General features: G+C 44.8%; 1 protein-coding gene across 1 annotated transcript in view; it reads left to right on the forward strand.

The window, feature by feature from the left end:
- LOC128151064 (vasoactive intestinal polypeptide receptor) overlaps positions 1–17752 on the forward strand; it is a 122012-nt gene that overhangs the window by 25355 nt on the left and 78905 nt on the right. Inside the window, exon 2 of the mRNA XM_052808067.1 lies at positions 14503–14599. Within this exon, the coding sequence (XP_052664027.1) occupies positions 14503–14599 (97 nt within the window). The remainder of the gene's footprint in view (positions 1–14502; positions 14600–17752) is intronic.

The raw sequence follows: 17752 nt of genomic DNA on the forward strand, positions 1-17752 counted from the left end.
TCACTGAGGTCACCGAGGAGCATTGCCCTCCATGGGGATGTTCAGAAAATGCCCCAAGAGGTGTTTGCTGGAGACAGGGACCTTGTGGAGAAGAGTAAGTTGCCTATAGTATTTCAGTCGGGCAGCTTTGGTTTATGTGGCCCAGCATCAGCTAACAGGTCCTTCTGCTCTGTCATTTCCAGCAGAGGTTTCAGATTCTCATGGACCTTTTTGTTGCTCGCTCCCTCTTTCCTATTCTCTTTTTATCGATACATTTCATTCTATCTTTAATAAAGCCAATGGATCCTTAACTAATACCACTGCAGACCTCCCTGTGGCTCTGTATTTCTGCCTTCATCGCAACCTGCAGTCTTCACACTAACCACTTCCTTAGTTTCCTTCCAGGTGTTGTATTAATCCCCGTATCTACTGTTAAGGCAGTCATTCCTTTTGGCGTGCCATCAGACTATTTACTGAAGTTCAGAAAGATCAGATCCACTGATTTTCCTCTCTCCAAAAAAACCCCTCAGGAACCTTATCATAAAAAGCCATCAGTTACGTTGCCATGATTTACTTTTGATAAACCACATTTTGTATTTTATCCAAATCTCCGTTTGCTGCCGTGCTTTCAATTACTCTTTCCTTCAAGTGGTGTTCAAAAGTCTTGTGTATTTTTTTTCTCAGATTATCTTGCTGGTAGCTATCTGGATCTTTTTTTCCCCCTCCTTCCTATATATAAAGAAGCATTGCATTTGTTGACTTTCAGCCAGATGGTACCACTCCCACCATCCAATCTGAGCATGTTGTTCTCTTTTGAGTGGCTTTCACCTCATATACAAGTTTCCGTACCCTTGTTTGCCTTCACAGTCAGCCCTGTTGTTGTTCTCAATTATTCAAGCTAAATCATTTTCACCGTGTGTAATTATTCCACTTTGTATTAGTAAAATTATATTTTTACCTCCAATTCTTTGAAGAAGCCAGTGAACAAAAGTGGGTGGTGGGGCTGCATGTGACTTCTCCTATTTTGGGGCTATGTTAAGTTTTGTCTTGAATTTCAGCATTTTGGATAGCAATCTCACTTTTTTTTTGCCTGTTGTTCTCTTTTTATTCATATTGCTGAAAGACTTTTTCTGCTTAGCTGAGCTGGTCTTGACAGCAAAGGCTAGACTTCTAGCAGTGCTCAGAGGTTTGCTGCTCCTTGTACTGCTCTAAACATCGTTTTCTTTCTAGAGCCATCAGCCACATTGCCCAGGTGTTCTGATCACTCCTAATGTCCATCTCAGGTTTTATCTTCCTAATGATCTAATCTATTATATTCCTCATATCCAATATTGCTAAAGTGAGATTTGAAGTCTTTCTCTTGTTCCCGTGTAACAAGGGTTGACTCCTTTCCCGTTCTTTTTTCCATCCAAATTCTCGTTTTCTCTGTTGGCTTTTTGCTGCCTGACCAGAGTATTTTGAGGAGAACATTTAATATTTCATAGAAAGCAGGACATCTCTGACAGAGGTGGACATTGGCATATACTGGCATATGGAAAGGTCATTTAGAGACATGCAAATGCTGGTAACACAGAATGTGAAGTATTTAGGGTTTTTTTTTGGTGACTGCTTTTGTCTATCTTTGATGTAAGGAAAGAGTTTGGGGAGGCACCCAGACCAACCTGACATTTTTGTTGTGGGTGTTTTTTGTGGCTTGGGGTTTTTTGTGTGTTGGGGTTTTTTTGTGGATTTTTTTTTTTTTAGCTACTAACTTGCTGCATGATCTTGGGCTTTCTGCCTTGGTTTCTCCATCTGTCAAAGGAGGCTAGAGATACTACCTTTGTAAAGCATTCTGAGATCTACAGCCAGTGGCATTACCTGAGAGGTCTGGTGATACTGTACCACTAAGATTTGGTTTTGCCATCTAAGCATTCATTTTCTGTGTCATTTGTGCCCTTGTATATTTTCCCTTTTAAATAGACAAAGCAGAAACATCTTCCCTCTAAGCTTTTTCCCCCAACTGTGTTGTTAGCAGGTAAGGAATGACAAAAGAAAATGCCCAGCGCAGCAGAGTACAATTAATTATCTGCCTGAACAGCCAGTTCATCACAATCTAGTTGCACAGTGGAAGGCAGATGCAAGTTGGCTTTGCTTCGGGGACTAATGGGAAGCAAAGCTCTAGCTAACGGCCAAGCTGGGAGATGAGACCCTGCAGGAAGCAAGAGGGTGAGATCCTTGGTTCCTTAAGCAGTTGTTAAAATCTTTCCTGGCCAAGCCTCGCCATGTTCAAAACACGGAAATTGCTAGCGGGTTGCTTTGATTTGTAATGCAGGTATTTCTAGCATCTGACACTTCGCAGTGAAATTGTCTGTTTCACTTGACACTCAGCTGTGTACTCAGCAGAAGTGACGATAGCTGAGATGCAGCCCTGTCCCAGCATCCTTGCATTCTGGGATCTTGAGTCTTTTCTGAGTGTTGTTGAGAGGCGGGTGGTTTGGGCTGTCCGAGAAATTAGATGTGACCCTCAGGCTCCTGGGAAGACATCAATGTTCTCTTTGGGTGGAAGTGTTGCATGCATGCCTGGTTTAGACAGCCTGTGTAGAGTGTGTGTCATGTCGTATTTGTTAAATTTTCGTGTGTGTCTAAGGCTCTTAGGCTCATGTTACAACCTGTTTAACCTGTAGCTTTAAGTCCCTTTCAGCCAGGAAGAGTGGAACCACGTTTTGAATTATTCATAGAATCATGGAATAGTTTGAGTTGGAAGGGACCTTTAAAGGTCAGCTAGTCCAACCTCCCTGCAATGAGCAGGGACATCTTCAACTAGACCAGGTTGCTCAGAGCCCCGTCCAACCTGGCCTCGAATGTTTCCAGGGATGGGGCATCTGCCACCTCTCTGGGCAACCTGTGCCAGGGTTTTACCACCGTCGGTATAAAAAATGTCTTCCTTATGTCTAGTCTGAATCTACCCTCTTTCAGTTTAAAACCATTACCCCTTGTCCTGTTGCAACAGGCCCTGCTAAAAAGTTTGTCCCCATCTTTCTTATAAGTGCCTTTTAAGTACTGGAAGGCTGCAATAAGGTCTCCCAGGATCCTTCTCTTCTCCAGGCTGAACAACCCCAACTCTCTCAGCCTGTCTTCACAGGAGAGGTGTTCCATCCCTCTGATCATTTTTGTGGCCCTCCTCTGGACCTGCTCCAACAGGTCCATGTCTTTCCTGCGCTGAGGGCTCCAGAGCTGGTTGCAATGTTTTTCCCATGTTTTTATACTGACCCTTCACACAGACCACTCAAAACTGTGCAGGGTGAATGCTGATAGTTTCAGCTCTTGTTTACTGTCTCTATCAGGAATGTAAGTCCCTTCTAAAATCTCCATCTGTAGTCTGTCCACTAAGTCCTGATGGAATGTTTGTCTTTCTTTATCAATTGCTCAGGTATGCTATGTTCTCTGTGTAGACTAGCCATTGGGCACAGTGAGGATTATCAAAAACAACATCTGAATCAAAAGCTCCCAAAAGTAAATGTAATTAGCAGCTTTCCTCTAGGAGAGCTCTGGACAAGCAGACAGTGATCTCCAGCATGTTCTGTTCTTCTAAATCAAGGCTGTGTCCATATGTCCATCCTGCACTCTATTACGTAAGGATCTCTTCAGCTACTCTCTGCATGGTTTTCCCCATTCCTGTGAATCTTTGTTTTTCATGGCAGCAAGGCTCCCTGTGGCTGTCCTAACCTTGCTCTCACTCCCACGTTTTAGCAAGCGACTTGCCGTTTTGCTTCCTTCCATGCTCAGCCAAAGAAGGGAAGGATGGCCCTGTCCTGATTTGTCAAAGATGGCAGCTCTTGTGCTTGGAGCAGCTCCAAATCACTGGGGCACTCCTGACTCCCTCATTATTAAGAACAATGACTTGATCTTTTGTTCTGAAACACAGCCTAGGTAGGGAGCTTGTCCCGGTAGGCTCTTCTTCCTGGAAGACACGCCTGGATGCTTCAGACTGTCCATGAAGAATCTTTCCATAGAGAGCTCTGATGCTTTATAAAGGATGCTTTATAAATCCATAAGTAACATCCTCACCCAAAGCCTTCTTGACTGAATCACTTTTGCTTCATTTGAAAGAGGGAAGATTAATTTCTTCCTGATCTCTGAATGAACCAAGCTCATCTTTTGCCAACATCTTTGTAATTTTTGTACTATCCCTTGTAGGTAATCAGTCATTTGAAGTGACCTCTTTGAAATGAGGTGCATTTATAGATTGTTTCAGGCATGTACCTGGATTTCAGTAGAAAGCTTTGAATAGTGGCACAAACAAGCCCTGTTAGGGGCAGTTTTTCAGGGTGGGAAGTGATGTATGAATAGTAAAATAATCCTAGAATTGGTCCTAATGTTGGTTTAATAAAAGCTGTTGAAGGTATTGATAGCCAAGAAGGTTAAAACCTTATCACCAACTGTATTATAGAAGGACTCTGTGGTGACTGCTGGAAGACATACACCATAGGAAGGATTATTATATGCATGCCTTTTTTCTTATGTTTTCTATGTTTCTTGTTCCTTTATCTCCTCCAGGTTGCTTTTGGGGAAGTGGTACTGACCTTGACAAGCTTGTGCTCTGATCCAATTTGCTTTTTCTTACAGTTGCTGGATCACAAGATTGGAAGATCCATGTCCTAAAGTCATTTACTGTTTGGTGAGCTCAGGAAAGTTTCAAGCACTGAGTGCTCCAAATGCTGAATGTGTCCAGTTTTGACTGTTCAGCTGGAAATGCTAAGGCTGCTGTGCTAAAGCAAGGAGAGGGCACCCAGTAAATGCCAAACACCCTTTTTCATCCACATTACTACCTGCCACTGAGCTTCAGAGTGCCTGCCCTGCCTAGGAAAAGCCATGCTGGGGACAGTGGCTGCTAGATTGCTCTGTAACATTGCCACTTTACTGTTCACAGTCCTTCCCTGAGTGCATGAAAAAAAGAAATGGGAAGCTGTGCATGGGAAACATGTCCTCTCCAAACAGCCCAGAGCTCCAGGCGAAGTTGCTGCTTATCGCAGCTCTGGGGGTTTCCAGCATGAATGGTGGGCAAGCCTGGTGTCAGTCCCTCCAGCCCTTGCTTTATTGATGGTGCAGTAACACTGGATTAACACTGGATTTCTAGACGTCCTCAGACCTTTCAGTTCCCCTAAAACTTAAAAGGAGCCGCCCATGTTGCTAACCAAAATTATTGTTCCTCAAACCAGACCACCGCAGTATTTCTGAGAACTAGAGAACATCCAGCTTGCTTTATCCAGCTCGCTGGTTATAAACAATATCCAATAGCCAGCCTCGCAGGAGGCTTGTGGGGTCCTGTTTGCCAAAGGTTATGTGTACATGGTGTGTGTAGGCAGCTCCCAGGCAGTGGGAGAGGTCTAGGGGATGACTGAGAACGCAAAGGGCAGGGAAGAAACCACAGGGACTTTGCTGTGATTTCGATCGATGTTATTTTGTCACAGCCTCTGCACTGAACTGCCCACTTACATGCCCGTGGACTCTCCAGGACGTTGCTCAAACTGCTGGTCTCTATTACTCTGGATTTGGGAACCCCTTCAGCTTTACACCCCACCCAAAGCCTCACAGCTTTCTGGGGCCATCTGAGCAGATCTGAGTTCAGTCCAAATCTTTGGTGTTGTGGCAGGTGGACCTGGTGGATGGTAACATCCAGGTTGGTTTCAGGAGGAAAACAAGACTCTCGTGCCACGGTTGGAGTGAACTGGAGATGCAGTGGAGAGCCATCAGGATTGGGTGGGGGCCCTCTGTGGTTGCCCAGGGCAAGAATCAGAGCTGGATGTTAGGAGTTAGGATCTGGCCCAGGACAGAGGAGACAGGAATGAGCACAAGCACCTCACAGGTTTTGCTGAGACATCCACTCAGGGCTTTCTAGTCCCTTCCGAGCCTGTAATTGAATTAAGGACCATTTATTCTGTGCAGAGCAGTCAAGAGGTGGCTACTCAGGAGATGACTCAGTGCTGGATGAGCAGCAATTCAGGACAGCATTAACAGGTTACCTGCACATTCTCCTGAAGCCAAGTACCTTTTTTGACAGCAGCATTTCAAAGTTGATATATCTTGAATACAATACCATCTGTAAACAAATTAGAGCACTTCCTAGTCTTTCACTCAACTGCTCTATAGGGATCCTGCGAGGTACCATCTCCCGTCTGCTCTTGGAGTACTCTGGGGAAGGATGGGGCTGTCTGGAGGGGAATCATTCAGTTTAGAGATGAGCCCAGGTCTCTGGGTTTTCTCTCATTTAACTTCAGATATTTGCAGTGTAGACATCCACCCCTCAGCCAGTTGCCTAAGGCTCCCTGGATGAAGCAGTATAGGGTAAGTTTCCTCTAATCTATTTTAGACAGTTCCTTTAGTTTGAAGTGACTCATGCCCTAAAAGTGCCTGCTTCTCTCTTCAGGTGAGGAAGGATGATCAATGTGAAGTACACAGATGTAGACATTTACATTACAGACACATATTTTTGCCTATGGATCCCCAGATCATGTTTCTGAGTCCAGGGGTCAAGCAGTTCTGGATCTGCATTTCCTTTGTATTTCTGCCGTTCCTGTAATTAGCTGAGCAGAAGCTTGGGAGGTGAATTTCCTCCAGGAGCTTTGATCAGTTTAGTAGTTAAGTTTCTGAACAATCTTAAAGAAAAGGAACAGAATTTTCCTCAGCCAGGCTCTGCTCTTTACACCCAAAGGTAAAAGAAAATTAAAAGCAGTCAACGACCAGTAGGTCACGGAAAACTGCAAATTACTTTGCTGCCCTCCAGTTTCTACAGAAGTCAGGTAGTGGAGTCCACTTCTTTCCTTACTTTGCTGCCCCTGTGTACTCTTGGGATAATCGCTATTGTCCCTTGCTTATTTTTTCTCAACCATAAGAGAGATATTATAACACTTGGCTCTTTACTCTGAATTGTAGATCTAAACACCACTAATCTCAGTGTAGCAGCGTCTGTCTATTTCTGCCATAACACGGAGTCAAATCCTTCGTCTGAGCTTCCCAGAAAGGAAATTCATACTGACCTACTCCAGATGATAATTTAAAATAAGAGGCTAAATGTGCTTACCCAGCCATCAGAGCTCTCTCCTACTCAGTTGTGAGAATTTACTCAAGTGCTGCCTCTCTTGTAATTGCTGTATGTCATTACTCCAGTGCCAGGGTGTCACTTCTTCCTTAAGACCCTAATTCAACTCTGCTTTCCAAGAGAGGCATATACAAGCTTGTCGCTAAGGAGTTAAGCAACACAGCTGCTCAGCTTCCCTTTCCTTCTGGTTCTCCAAGCTCTTTGCAAAACACTCTGCACATGTTTCCTTGATCTTCCAACCCCTCACACAGAAAGGGGACAATCAGACTAAATGAAGTCTCCGTGCCTCCAAGCTGCTGGATTGATTTGGCCAAGTTGCCTTTGTTTAACAGGGCCTGCTTAGATGAGCCAGAAAAAAAATCTGCTTTCCTCGTCAAATGATAGATCTGTTATTGGCATGATTATATTTGGCAGAAGCATAAAATGGAGTGGTTTGAACAGCAAAGTGAGAGTCAGGATACTTGGGTATTTGCCTGGACCTCTTTTATTTGGAAAAGTCTCCTAGGGACACATGCCGCTACCCGTGCTCTGAGAGTCACTTACTGATGGCTGGTTGCAGAGTAGTGTATTCACAACATGAGTAGATGTCATAGCAGAATATAGCTTCCCTCTGCTTAAAAAACAGTGGTTTTGAAGTCCTTTTTTATTGATCCTACAAAGGCCACACAGGGTGTTCAGTATGTTTTGAACTTGGTCTTATCTCTCAGTTTACGTCTATATTACTGGTATCTGACATTTGTTTCCCCATGCTGTCATGACATATTTGTAACATGGTGTTGGACAAAGGTCCTTTAGAAGAGCAAATAATTATAATACTCCATAAATACTTCCTTTTTTTTTCCTCAAGACCACCAGAGCTTTTGCAGCTTTTAAGGTTTGACAGTGTGTTGTGGTTTAAGCCCAGCTGGCAACAAAGCACCACGAGGCCACTCGTTCATTCCAACCCCTGTTCCCGGTGGGATGAGGAGGAGAAAATATAAAGAAAAGCTCGTGGTTGAGACAAGGACAGGGAAGGATCACCCACCAGTTATGGTCACAGGCAAAAACCAGAATCAACTTGGGAAAAAAACAAAATCCATTTAATTTACTATCAATCAAATAAAAACAAGGTTAATGGGAAGTAAAACCAAACATTAGAACACCTTCCTCCCACCCCTCCCTCATTCCCCCCCGAGTGGTGCACGGGGACGGGGAATGGGGGTTGTGGTCAGTTCATCACATTTTGTCTCTGCTGCTCCTTCCTCCTCAGGGGCAGGACTCCTCACTCGTCCCCTGCTCCACCGTGGGGTCCCTCCCACGGGAGACAGTCCTTCACGAACTTCTCCCGTGTGGGTCCTTCCCACGGGCTGCAGTCCTTCAGACACAGCCTGCTCCAGCGTGGGCTTTCCCATGGAGTCCCGGCCATCTTCGGGGGCATCCCCCTGCTCCGGCGTGGGCTCCTCTCTCCCCGGGCTGCAGGTGGGCATCTGCTCCCCCAATCCCCTCCGTGGGCTGGGGGGGACAGCCTGCCGCCTCACCGCGGGCTGCGGGGGCATCCCCTCCTCCCCCGCCTTCCACACTGACCTCGGGATCTGCAGAGGGGTTCCTCTCACATTCCAATCCCCCTACTCACTGCCGGTTCCCCTTCTTAAATCTGTTCTCCCAGAGGCGCTACCACCATTGCTGATGGGCTCGGCCTTGGCCAGTGGCAGATCCAGCTTGGAGCAGGGGAAGCTTCTAGCAGCTTCTCACAGGAGCCACCCCTGCAGTCCCCTCCCCCGCTACCAAAACCCCACCACACAACCCCAAAACACGGTGTTATTGTTGGAAATTTTGTTACCCATCAGTATAGATAAAAATCCTGTGTTGGTGTCTTCCTTTGGTTCACTCTCTTTGCTCATTCTTGCACTTCTACACGGTATTTCTTTTGGCTCGCTCAGAGGGTTTTTAGGAATAAAAGTGTTCCTACAAATAATGAGTATAAATGAAAGCCCCTGGACTGAAATTAACAGTAGGCTCTTCTGGCAACTAGCCAGAATTAGCTCCTTCAGGTTATGCTACTGAGGCTTGAAATAAGACCTGCCTGCTAAAATCTCTCATTTTTTTTGCTGTCCACATGAAAAAAAGGTTAAGAAACTCCATCTTCACCTAGACCAGTGACTGAAGTCAAGTTAGAGAAACCATAGGAAGGCAATTGATGCTCTTGTCTTATATCGTTACTACCTTCACAGAAGCTATGGGAAGGTAGTAACGCTATAAGAAATTTTCATTCAGATAACTAGAAATGTACGAATGTGTCACTACTGTGGAGGCTCTGGGAGATGAAGAGAAATGGGTGAGGGATGTGATTTCATCATCTGTAGGCTTTTCAGTTCTACTCCTTTCTTGTTTAACTCCAAATCCCATTATCACCGTGGTCACCCTAGTCCCCGTCTCTGCTGGACTCTCCATACGGTGAGCTCCAGGTGAGCCCAGGAACACTCTGAGATCAGGAGAAATGGGGGGTACTGATGTTTACATCACTTCTTGTGGGCCCATACTCCTGCTTACCTGCAGCTCTGGCTTCGCTGTGAATCCCACCGGCCTTTGAGGAGTTGCCGTGTGAGCAAAGGAGTTGGCCCGTGGTTAGCCTGGCCCTGCTAACGGCAGACAGCATAGATGAGACTAAACATTTCTGCGGTTCCTTCAGTCTGTGACAATCCTTTGAATTGTATTTAATTAAAGAGTGTACACAATGGCTTTCTTTGCAGTAGCAGACTGTGCGGTAATCCTCTAACAATTGTTGGGATCCGGTGGGAAGGAAAACTCTCATTAATAAAGACTTTGGGGATAATTCTGTGTGAGAGTTGCTGCAGAATTTAGAGCTGCAGGAAATCACATCCAGAAAAACATTCCCTTCATCTTTCTGCTCAGGGTTCCAGAGTGTGTGCAGGAAAAAATGACCCCTGACAAACCCACCACAATTTTTATGTGGTATCTTGGGCATGCCACTAGGGCTTAGTGAAGGAGGGTTTACTGAGTTTCGGCTTCAGCCACAATGGAGAAGTCCAGGAAACTGGATTATTGTTCACTAGCCGATGTTAATGTGAGCTAACCAAAGCTGGTCATGCTTTTCCTTTATCTACACTTTTTGGATGGGAAATGTGAATTAGTGTAGTCCTCAGTCTCATTTCTGCGTGGCCAATTGCCCACTGCAGTGAAGGATGCCAAAGCCCAAAATCTCTGCCTTTTCCACAGGAAAAGAGCCAAAAAACCACAGCAAAAAAACCCATAACTGGGGAAGAAGTAAAGTGAGTTTGTACCAAGCTGCCTATAAAGTCTACTTCAAGCTTTTCTAGAAGGAATACACCAAGGAAGGAGAGTTATTTAGCCTCTCATCCCAGGGAAGATCGCCCTTGACAGGCAAAACTCGCAGCTCTTGAGGGGTCTTTTCAGCCATGAGCATTTTGTCAACTGGGAGGTGAATTAAAGCAGCTGAACTTCTTGCCCTGCTCACCATCATGCCGGGTGAACGGATGACCTACCGACAAAAAAAGACACACTTTTATGTTTCCTAGTGATGCCCAAATCTGGGGGGGGGTTGGGTTTAGGGTTTGGGTTTTTTTTTTGATTCCTGCTGCCTTTGATAGCCTATAGCAATGATGGCTGTGATATGTGAGGGTTATTAGTGTTATCACTAGGGAGGTAGAAGGAGGGTTGCTGTGATTGTTTGGGTTATTTATTTACTTGTTTAGTTAATGTGGAAAATGAGCCATAAACTAGAAGGCCTCCAATGTGAGTCTGTTTGTTGACCTTGATGATTCAGTTAAAGGTCTTTAGACATTAAATTCACACATCACTGGCCTTCTCCAGCTGAATAGTAGGTATTTTAGTTTGAATTGGTCCAACTACTGTCAGTGAAGTGGGATGAAAGCCTTCAGGGCTGATGCTCACTAGCTCTCTGTGGACTAGAAGGAATGGTAAATATCAGTTTGAGCTAAAGATACAGTTTTTACCCAGCTAAAATGAAAGAAGATGTGTCCCACTGAGAGAACAGGTGAGATACATCCCAGTCTTTGTTTGTTTGTTTATAGAATCATAGAATCATTTAGGTTGGAAAGGACCTTTAAGATCATTGAGTCCCACCATCAACCTAACAGTGCCAAGTCCATCACTGAACCACGTCCCTAAGCGCCACATCTATATTTCTTTTAAATACCTCCAGAGATAGTGACTCCACCACTTCCCTGGGCAGCCTGTTCCAATGCTTGACAACCCTTTCAGTAAAGAAATTTTTCCTAATATCCAATCTAAACCTCCTCTGGTGCAACTTGAGGCCATTTCCTCTTGTCCTATCGCTTGTTACTTGGGAGAAGGGACCGACCCCCACCTCACTACACCCTCCTTTCAGGTAGTTGTAGAGAGCGATAAGGTCTCCCCTCAGCCTCCTCTTCTCCAGGCTAAACAACCCCAGCTCCCTCAGCCGCTCCTCATAAGACTTGTGCTCCAGGCCCTTCACCAGCTTCGCTGCCCTTCTTTGGATGTGCTTCAGCACTTCGATGTCTTTCCTGTAGTGAGGGGCCAAAACTGAACACAGGACTCGAGGTGCGGCCTCACCAGTGCCCAGTACAGGGGAACAACCACCTCCCTGCTCCTGCTGGCCACGCTATTTCTGATACAGGCCAGGATGCCGTTGGCCTTCTTGGCCACCTGGGCACACTGCTGGTCATGTTCAGCCGGCTGTCAGCCAGCACCCCAGGTCCTTTCCCACCGGGCAGCTTTCCAGCCACCCTTCCCCAAGCCCGTAGCGCTGCACGGGGTTGTCGTGACCGAAGTGCAGGACCCGGCACTTGGCCTTGCTGAACCTCATACAGTTGGCCTCGGCCCATCGATCCAGCCTGTCCAGATCCCTCTGTAGAGCCTTCCTGCCCTCCAGCAGATCAACGCTCCTGCCCAGCTTGGTCTCATCTGCAAACTTACAATTTGTTTGCTTTTAAGTATCTAGTACTGGTTTAGAGAGCTTAATATATATGAGGTAGCTGTTTTGGGGTTGGCAGATCCAACATACGATTTACATGGGCCCATGCCCCCCAAGAGGGGTACCCTAGGACATCTCAGCTGAGGCTAGATGCCTCTATTCGGGAGACTAAATCCCACCTCAGTGTCTGGCTCTGCTTGAAATCAGTAGGGATCAGGCACCTAAATACTCCCTCAGTCAATGGAGCCACCTTTCTTAAAAGCTTACAGCAAGTCAACACCAACACTGAAAAAGCCAAGATCACCTGGTGTTTTAGCTATTTGACACTCTTTTCCAGTGGTTTGCCTAACATAGATGTCTTTCCTCTTGCACTGGATGAAAACAAAAAAGATTTTTAAAATTACATCCATAATCAAGTTTACCCAAATGTATCATGAGCCCATTTTGCAGAATACTAACAATGAATTGGCCTCTTTTTTTTTTTTTTCAAAAGGTGATAGAACATTTACTCAAAAGTAGCTATCGGGCCGTTGAGGTAAATATGCAACCAACCAATGTAGGCATGCATTTTTAGTGAAGGGAAGATGCAGCAGTGAAGTACTTGCTAATGGGCTTGGTAGAAAATTTACTGCATAAAAAAATTTTAAAAATCCGTTGCAGATGTACACAGCGCTTTGCCAGCCCTGATCAAAGTTAAAGCTGTAAGAATTAATTTATAAAGTGAAAACTTGAGTTATTTATAAATGTGAGATGAATTTGGCAATAGCTTAAGTCCAGAGAGTTAAAACTTTCCTTTGAAAAAGTCAGAATGTTGTGAAAATATTTCAGTCTTTATTTTTACAGCAAGTGTTCTGCAAATCTCTCATGCTTCCCCTCATGCTTTTTTAAGGTTAAAATAAAAAGGCAAGAAGCACTGTAAATCAAAACAAAAATGAATCTATGGTATTTTAGATGAGCCAAGATAAAATTTCCTAAGATCTGTTTCCCTTTGGGAAAAAAAAAATTGAGTACCAAGACAACTCCAAATAATTCCCCTCCTTCTCATGTTTGTTTTTTTTTTTTATTTTTAATTTGACTAGAAAACCACATAATTAATTGTTTATACACTACTAATCAAGGCCCATTCCCAACCTAAAGGAAATTACAGTCTGAACAAAACATGGGGTGAAACAGAGAAGAGAGCTGGTTTGGGTTAATAAGAAATGGTGAGAATAAATATAATGTGCTAAATTATTTTATAATTTTAATCCAAAGGGCAATTTACATCAAACAATTGTTCCTTCAAAGGATTTCTGGGCCTTCTGTCTTGCAAACTTGTCTGGCAAATATATTGAAATGAGACATGAAAAGATCTTTTATTTTTGCCTTTCTCTGCCTGTTGCTGATGAAAATACATGCTTTTTCCAAAATCCAGCAAGAGTGAACACTGAATCAATGACTTCCTACAGGCAAAGCTCATCCCCTCTCCTCAAAATCTGTCCCTGAAGCTCACCAGACTCATGGTTCTTTCTGCATCGCATTTAACAGTGATGGTATAAACTGAAGCCGAGACTTCTGCTCTCTTCACATCACTCCCCTCTCACCGTCTCTTTGCAGCCGAGTTTCTGAATAGGTTTCTCCCTGCTGAATGCAATTTCCAATCTCTTTGAAAGAGATGGGGGTTTGTGCAGCGCCGTGCGTAATGGAACCTCAATTTCTGCTTGCAATTGCCATAGCAATGAAGCAAGGTGTTCCTTCCAAGTTGAGAGCATGTTGGTGGCAAGGGGACACTGTGTTATGTGACCCGTTGTCCAGCTCCTGGTTCCTTTTTTGGAGTGCAAATTGTCATTAGCGCATTTTACGATTGAGGCAGTTCATGAATTACGTGTTGTAGGGAGTCCACGATTAATTACCTGAACATTTATAGCCACTGTTGTATTACAAACACAATATAATTAGGTCTGACTGAGGAGAAACCGCTTGGGGGAAAAAGTCTTGTCATTGGGAATTTCCTGCTTTTTAGCTCCTTGATCTCCTAATCTGCATCAGAGATTTCGTTCTTATTTGATTTGGTTTTTGTTTTGCTTTGAATTAGCATGAGCCAGGAGGCAGGCCACGTGAGAACGGAGGGAATAAACCATGTAAGCACAGATCCCACTGCTCTTGGCATGAATATTAAAACTGCCATCTTCCTGCCCTAGATAGCTGTTAGTGTTAGGTTAGTCAGGCAGGGTTCCTGGAGCATAAAGAAGCAGAATTGCTCCTGATCATCAGAAAAAAATAAGGGTTTTTTTTTAAGGAAGGCATGGAGGGAAATGCTGTTTTTTAAGGAAGTCATGGAGGGAAATGCTGTTTTTTCAACAAACTCTGGGTTACACTCCCTTCTCTCAAGCAAACATAAAATAAGGCTGGATGTATATCCCCATTGTGCGGTGGCCCAGGAGAGCTCAGAAGGCCATGAATCCCCAGGAACGGATCTCTGAGAATAGATGGGTTTTGCTCACTCTCTTCTTCTCTGCCCTTTCTGCAGGCATCCAGCACACGTCCAGAGTGCAGCATCATGCAGGAGATCGAAGAGGAGCGCAGCCAATGCTTGGCAGAGCTTATTGGGGATAACCAGACTTCAGGTATGGGGACGCTCTCTTCTCTCCCTGGCCTGCAAACCAACATCACCCAGCCTCACATCTGCCTCGCCGATGCCATTTCTCACCCCTTCTGCTGCTGGAGCAGGGCAGTCACTCCAGCTGATGTTGAGCTCTTACATTAGGAGGGAGAGGAATAGGTACTTCCAAAGTACGATTCAATCAGCCAAGAGTTTGAATTGCTCGCTGGGGATCGCTCGCTGCCTCCCAGCTGGGTAAGCCTATCTTAGGTGTCTCAGTGTGTTTAATCACAGTTAGTCATCCATCTCTCTGAACTGGAAGTACCTTAACCAATTTTTCCGTGGGATCTGAAAGCCTGAAGTTCTCATAGGCCTTGGTGTGCTTCAAGGGAAGTCATGGCGACCTTCTCCTTCCATTGAACTGCTCTCCCATCCCCATGCCAAAGCTGCTCCTGTCCTGGTGTCGAAGCAGAGGAAGGAAGGGTGTGCTCCAAGGCTGCAAGGTATCTATGAAGTTGGGCCAGACAGCTGAGATCATCTCCTTGTTCTCGTGACATGGAGCACACGCCACATTGGGCAGTCCTTCTGGAAGGCTCTCCGGTCCCCTTCACGCACTCCCTGCTTCAGCGATCAGGAGAGGAGAGAGAGGTCGATGATGCCACCTTTCCTCTTTTAGCCTCCCAAGATTTCTCCATCCCAGCCTCAGGCAGCAACCATGGAGCTGTGCCTCCCTTTAGGAGCAGGCATGGCACACCACGCATTGGGCACGTGGGGTTTCAGAGCAGGAGAGAGGCTGCGAGATGTTGCTGAGAGCAGAGGAGCTGCAGACCAACCTGCGAGACAGGTCACGGGGGTGTGATGTCGAAAGGGTCTATGCTAACACAATTCCCCAGTGGGCAGCCTGCAGAGAGCTTGGGAAATTTTAACACAGCCACCCGTGCTGTCTCAAATTGTGGAGATCAGTGTGGCAGAGAAAGAAAGCTTTTGGGGTTGGTGCTGTCCCATCCCATCCCGTCCCATCCCGCAGCAGAGCTGTCAAAGCCCCAAGTTGAGGCATTGAGTTGGACCTCTCCCCTTCCAAATGCCTCTCTCAAATTACAGGTCCTGGTTTTGGGAATAAAGGAGGTGTAGGGACCGGCGGTAGGCTGTCAGGCTCCGAACACAAGGTATCACGTTGCTGGGGGAAGGGGTGGGAAGATGTGCATTGTGCTTGATGTTTGCATCCTACCTCCTGAAAGAGGAAAAAGTGGAAGAGGATGTCTTCTCATCCTCTCTCCCTTGGCATTGCTTGCAGTTAGGCTACAGACTGAAGGACAGCTCTGCGCAACGCTACTTGATGATAGAATAGCATCCTGGGGACAAGCTGATCCCTGCAGGAGCTCTACTGAATGCAAGGATGGCTTTTGGCCCCAGCTTTTATCTACTAAGATACAGTTTTCTTTAATTCAGAAACTATTTCAAGTGTCCCTGTACAGTTAAACGCAGCTGTTTGAAGAAATGTTCTTCTGGAATCCAGTAAAGGGAAAAGTCAGGGTAGTTAAAAACATTCATCTGAAAGCCAACAAGTGCTTCATTTCATTTTCATGGATATTTAAAGAAATTCAATTAAATACAGTACATTCAAAATAGAAGAATAAATACTTCAAGTGTTAATATTTTTTTCTGCTTTTTCAAAATGATTTTTCTCATTGGAAATTTTAATCCAAACCAGTTTTTTTTTTCCTCTCCACTGAATTAAACCTCCGAAAACATTTTTCCTGATTCTAATGTAGAAACACACTCAGTCATTTTACAAGCCCTTAATGCCCAAGCAGTAGCAAGTATATAAAAATCCTTTGGAGTTTGTTTTTCATAATGGAATGCTGAAATATTGGACTGGGATAATTATGCATTTCCACCAGTCATTTCTACCTACGGTCACTAAATGGGACTGATTCAGAAATTGCAGTTGTGAGCACTATAAAATGGTTTTTGTCCATGGAGACAGTACCTGCTAATCCTGAGTTAATGTCAGATGCCATTTGTGTATATCTGCATGTCCTGGGTAGAAATGGTCATTGATGACATCAGTGTGCATCAAGTGCGTATAGGGACACAGCATGTGTCCAACCAAATTTTGCAATGCAAACTGTGTGGAAAGCAGTTGGCATTCATTTGCCCCAAAACATCAGCAGGTATTGAAGAGCTCGATACCTGACTCTTATCTAGACACTCACGGCTGCCCTTGCAATCAACAGAAAGAAACCAGCAACTCTAAAGTGTTGGCTCTCAAATGAGTGACTATGGGTGAATCATCTTATGGAGAAGTCTGCTTTGAAAGTGGTGTGGACGGGTAACTTCAAAGTGCCTAAATGGGATGTGGTTCCCCCTTGGAGTGTTCAAGGCATAGCGTGTGAGCACAAATGGGTCAAAAAAGATGTTTTTCTGGAGTGGGGCTCCAGAAGTCAATGAACATAGCTGAGCATAGCTGCAAAATGAAACTTTGAACTTTGATGGTTGGGGGTGAGGGGGAAGTTTGCTGGGGAGAAATCTTATGAAGGTGATGATATGAGATCATAGGAAGGTGATGACTGTTTAGCCTGAGTGTTGCTAGAAAGAAAAAATCCTGGTAAAACTCCCAGGAAAAATGCAACTTTAACACAGTTCAGTCCCCCAGAGAATGGGAATGGAAAGCAATTGAGATTCCCTGCCACCTGTAATGTAATACTTTGATTTATGGCCAGGTAGGTGTGTCGCCGTCTGCACATTCAACATCCTTTCAGCAAAAAGGAAATCGCTTGAGGTTTAACAACCGATTTGTTATCCTTTCTAATTAAATGAGTGGAAATAAGGAAACATCTTTTCGGTAGAGTCTGGAAATAAAGCTTTGTTTGGAAGCCATTATCAACTGTATTGATCAGAGGGGCTTAATCACAGATGTAATTTGATTTGTCAGATAGATTGGTCACTTATTAAGAACATGTGGTGCTAGTGTGGAGATTGATCACTGGCTCAGGGTAAGCAGGTAGATCTCCACTGATAAACAAAAATGCCTGTCTTAACACTATTTTGTCTTCGAACATCCATTCCTTATAGTGGGTTTGTACGCATGGGTGAAATCGATGCTTTCTTTTTAAATTAAACCTCTGTGTTTTCAGTGCTCCTAGTAGGTGCTAACTGCTGTTCCTGGTGTCAGCAG

The sequence above is a fragment of the Harpia harpyja genome, chromosome 1 (assembly GCF_026419915.1).
Source record: "Harpia harpyja isolate bHarHar1 chromosome 1, bHarHar1 primary haplotype, whole genome shotgun sequence".
NCBI lineage: Eukaryota > Metazoa > Chordata > Aves > Accipitriformes > Accipitridae > Harpia > Harpia harpyja.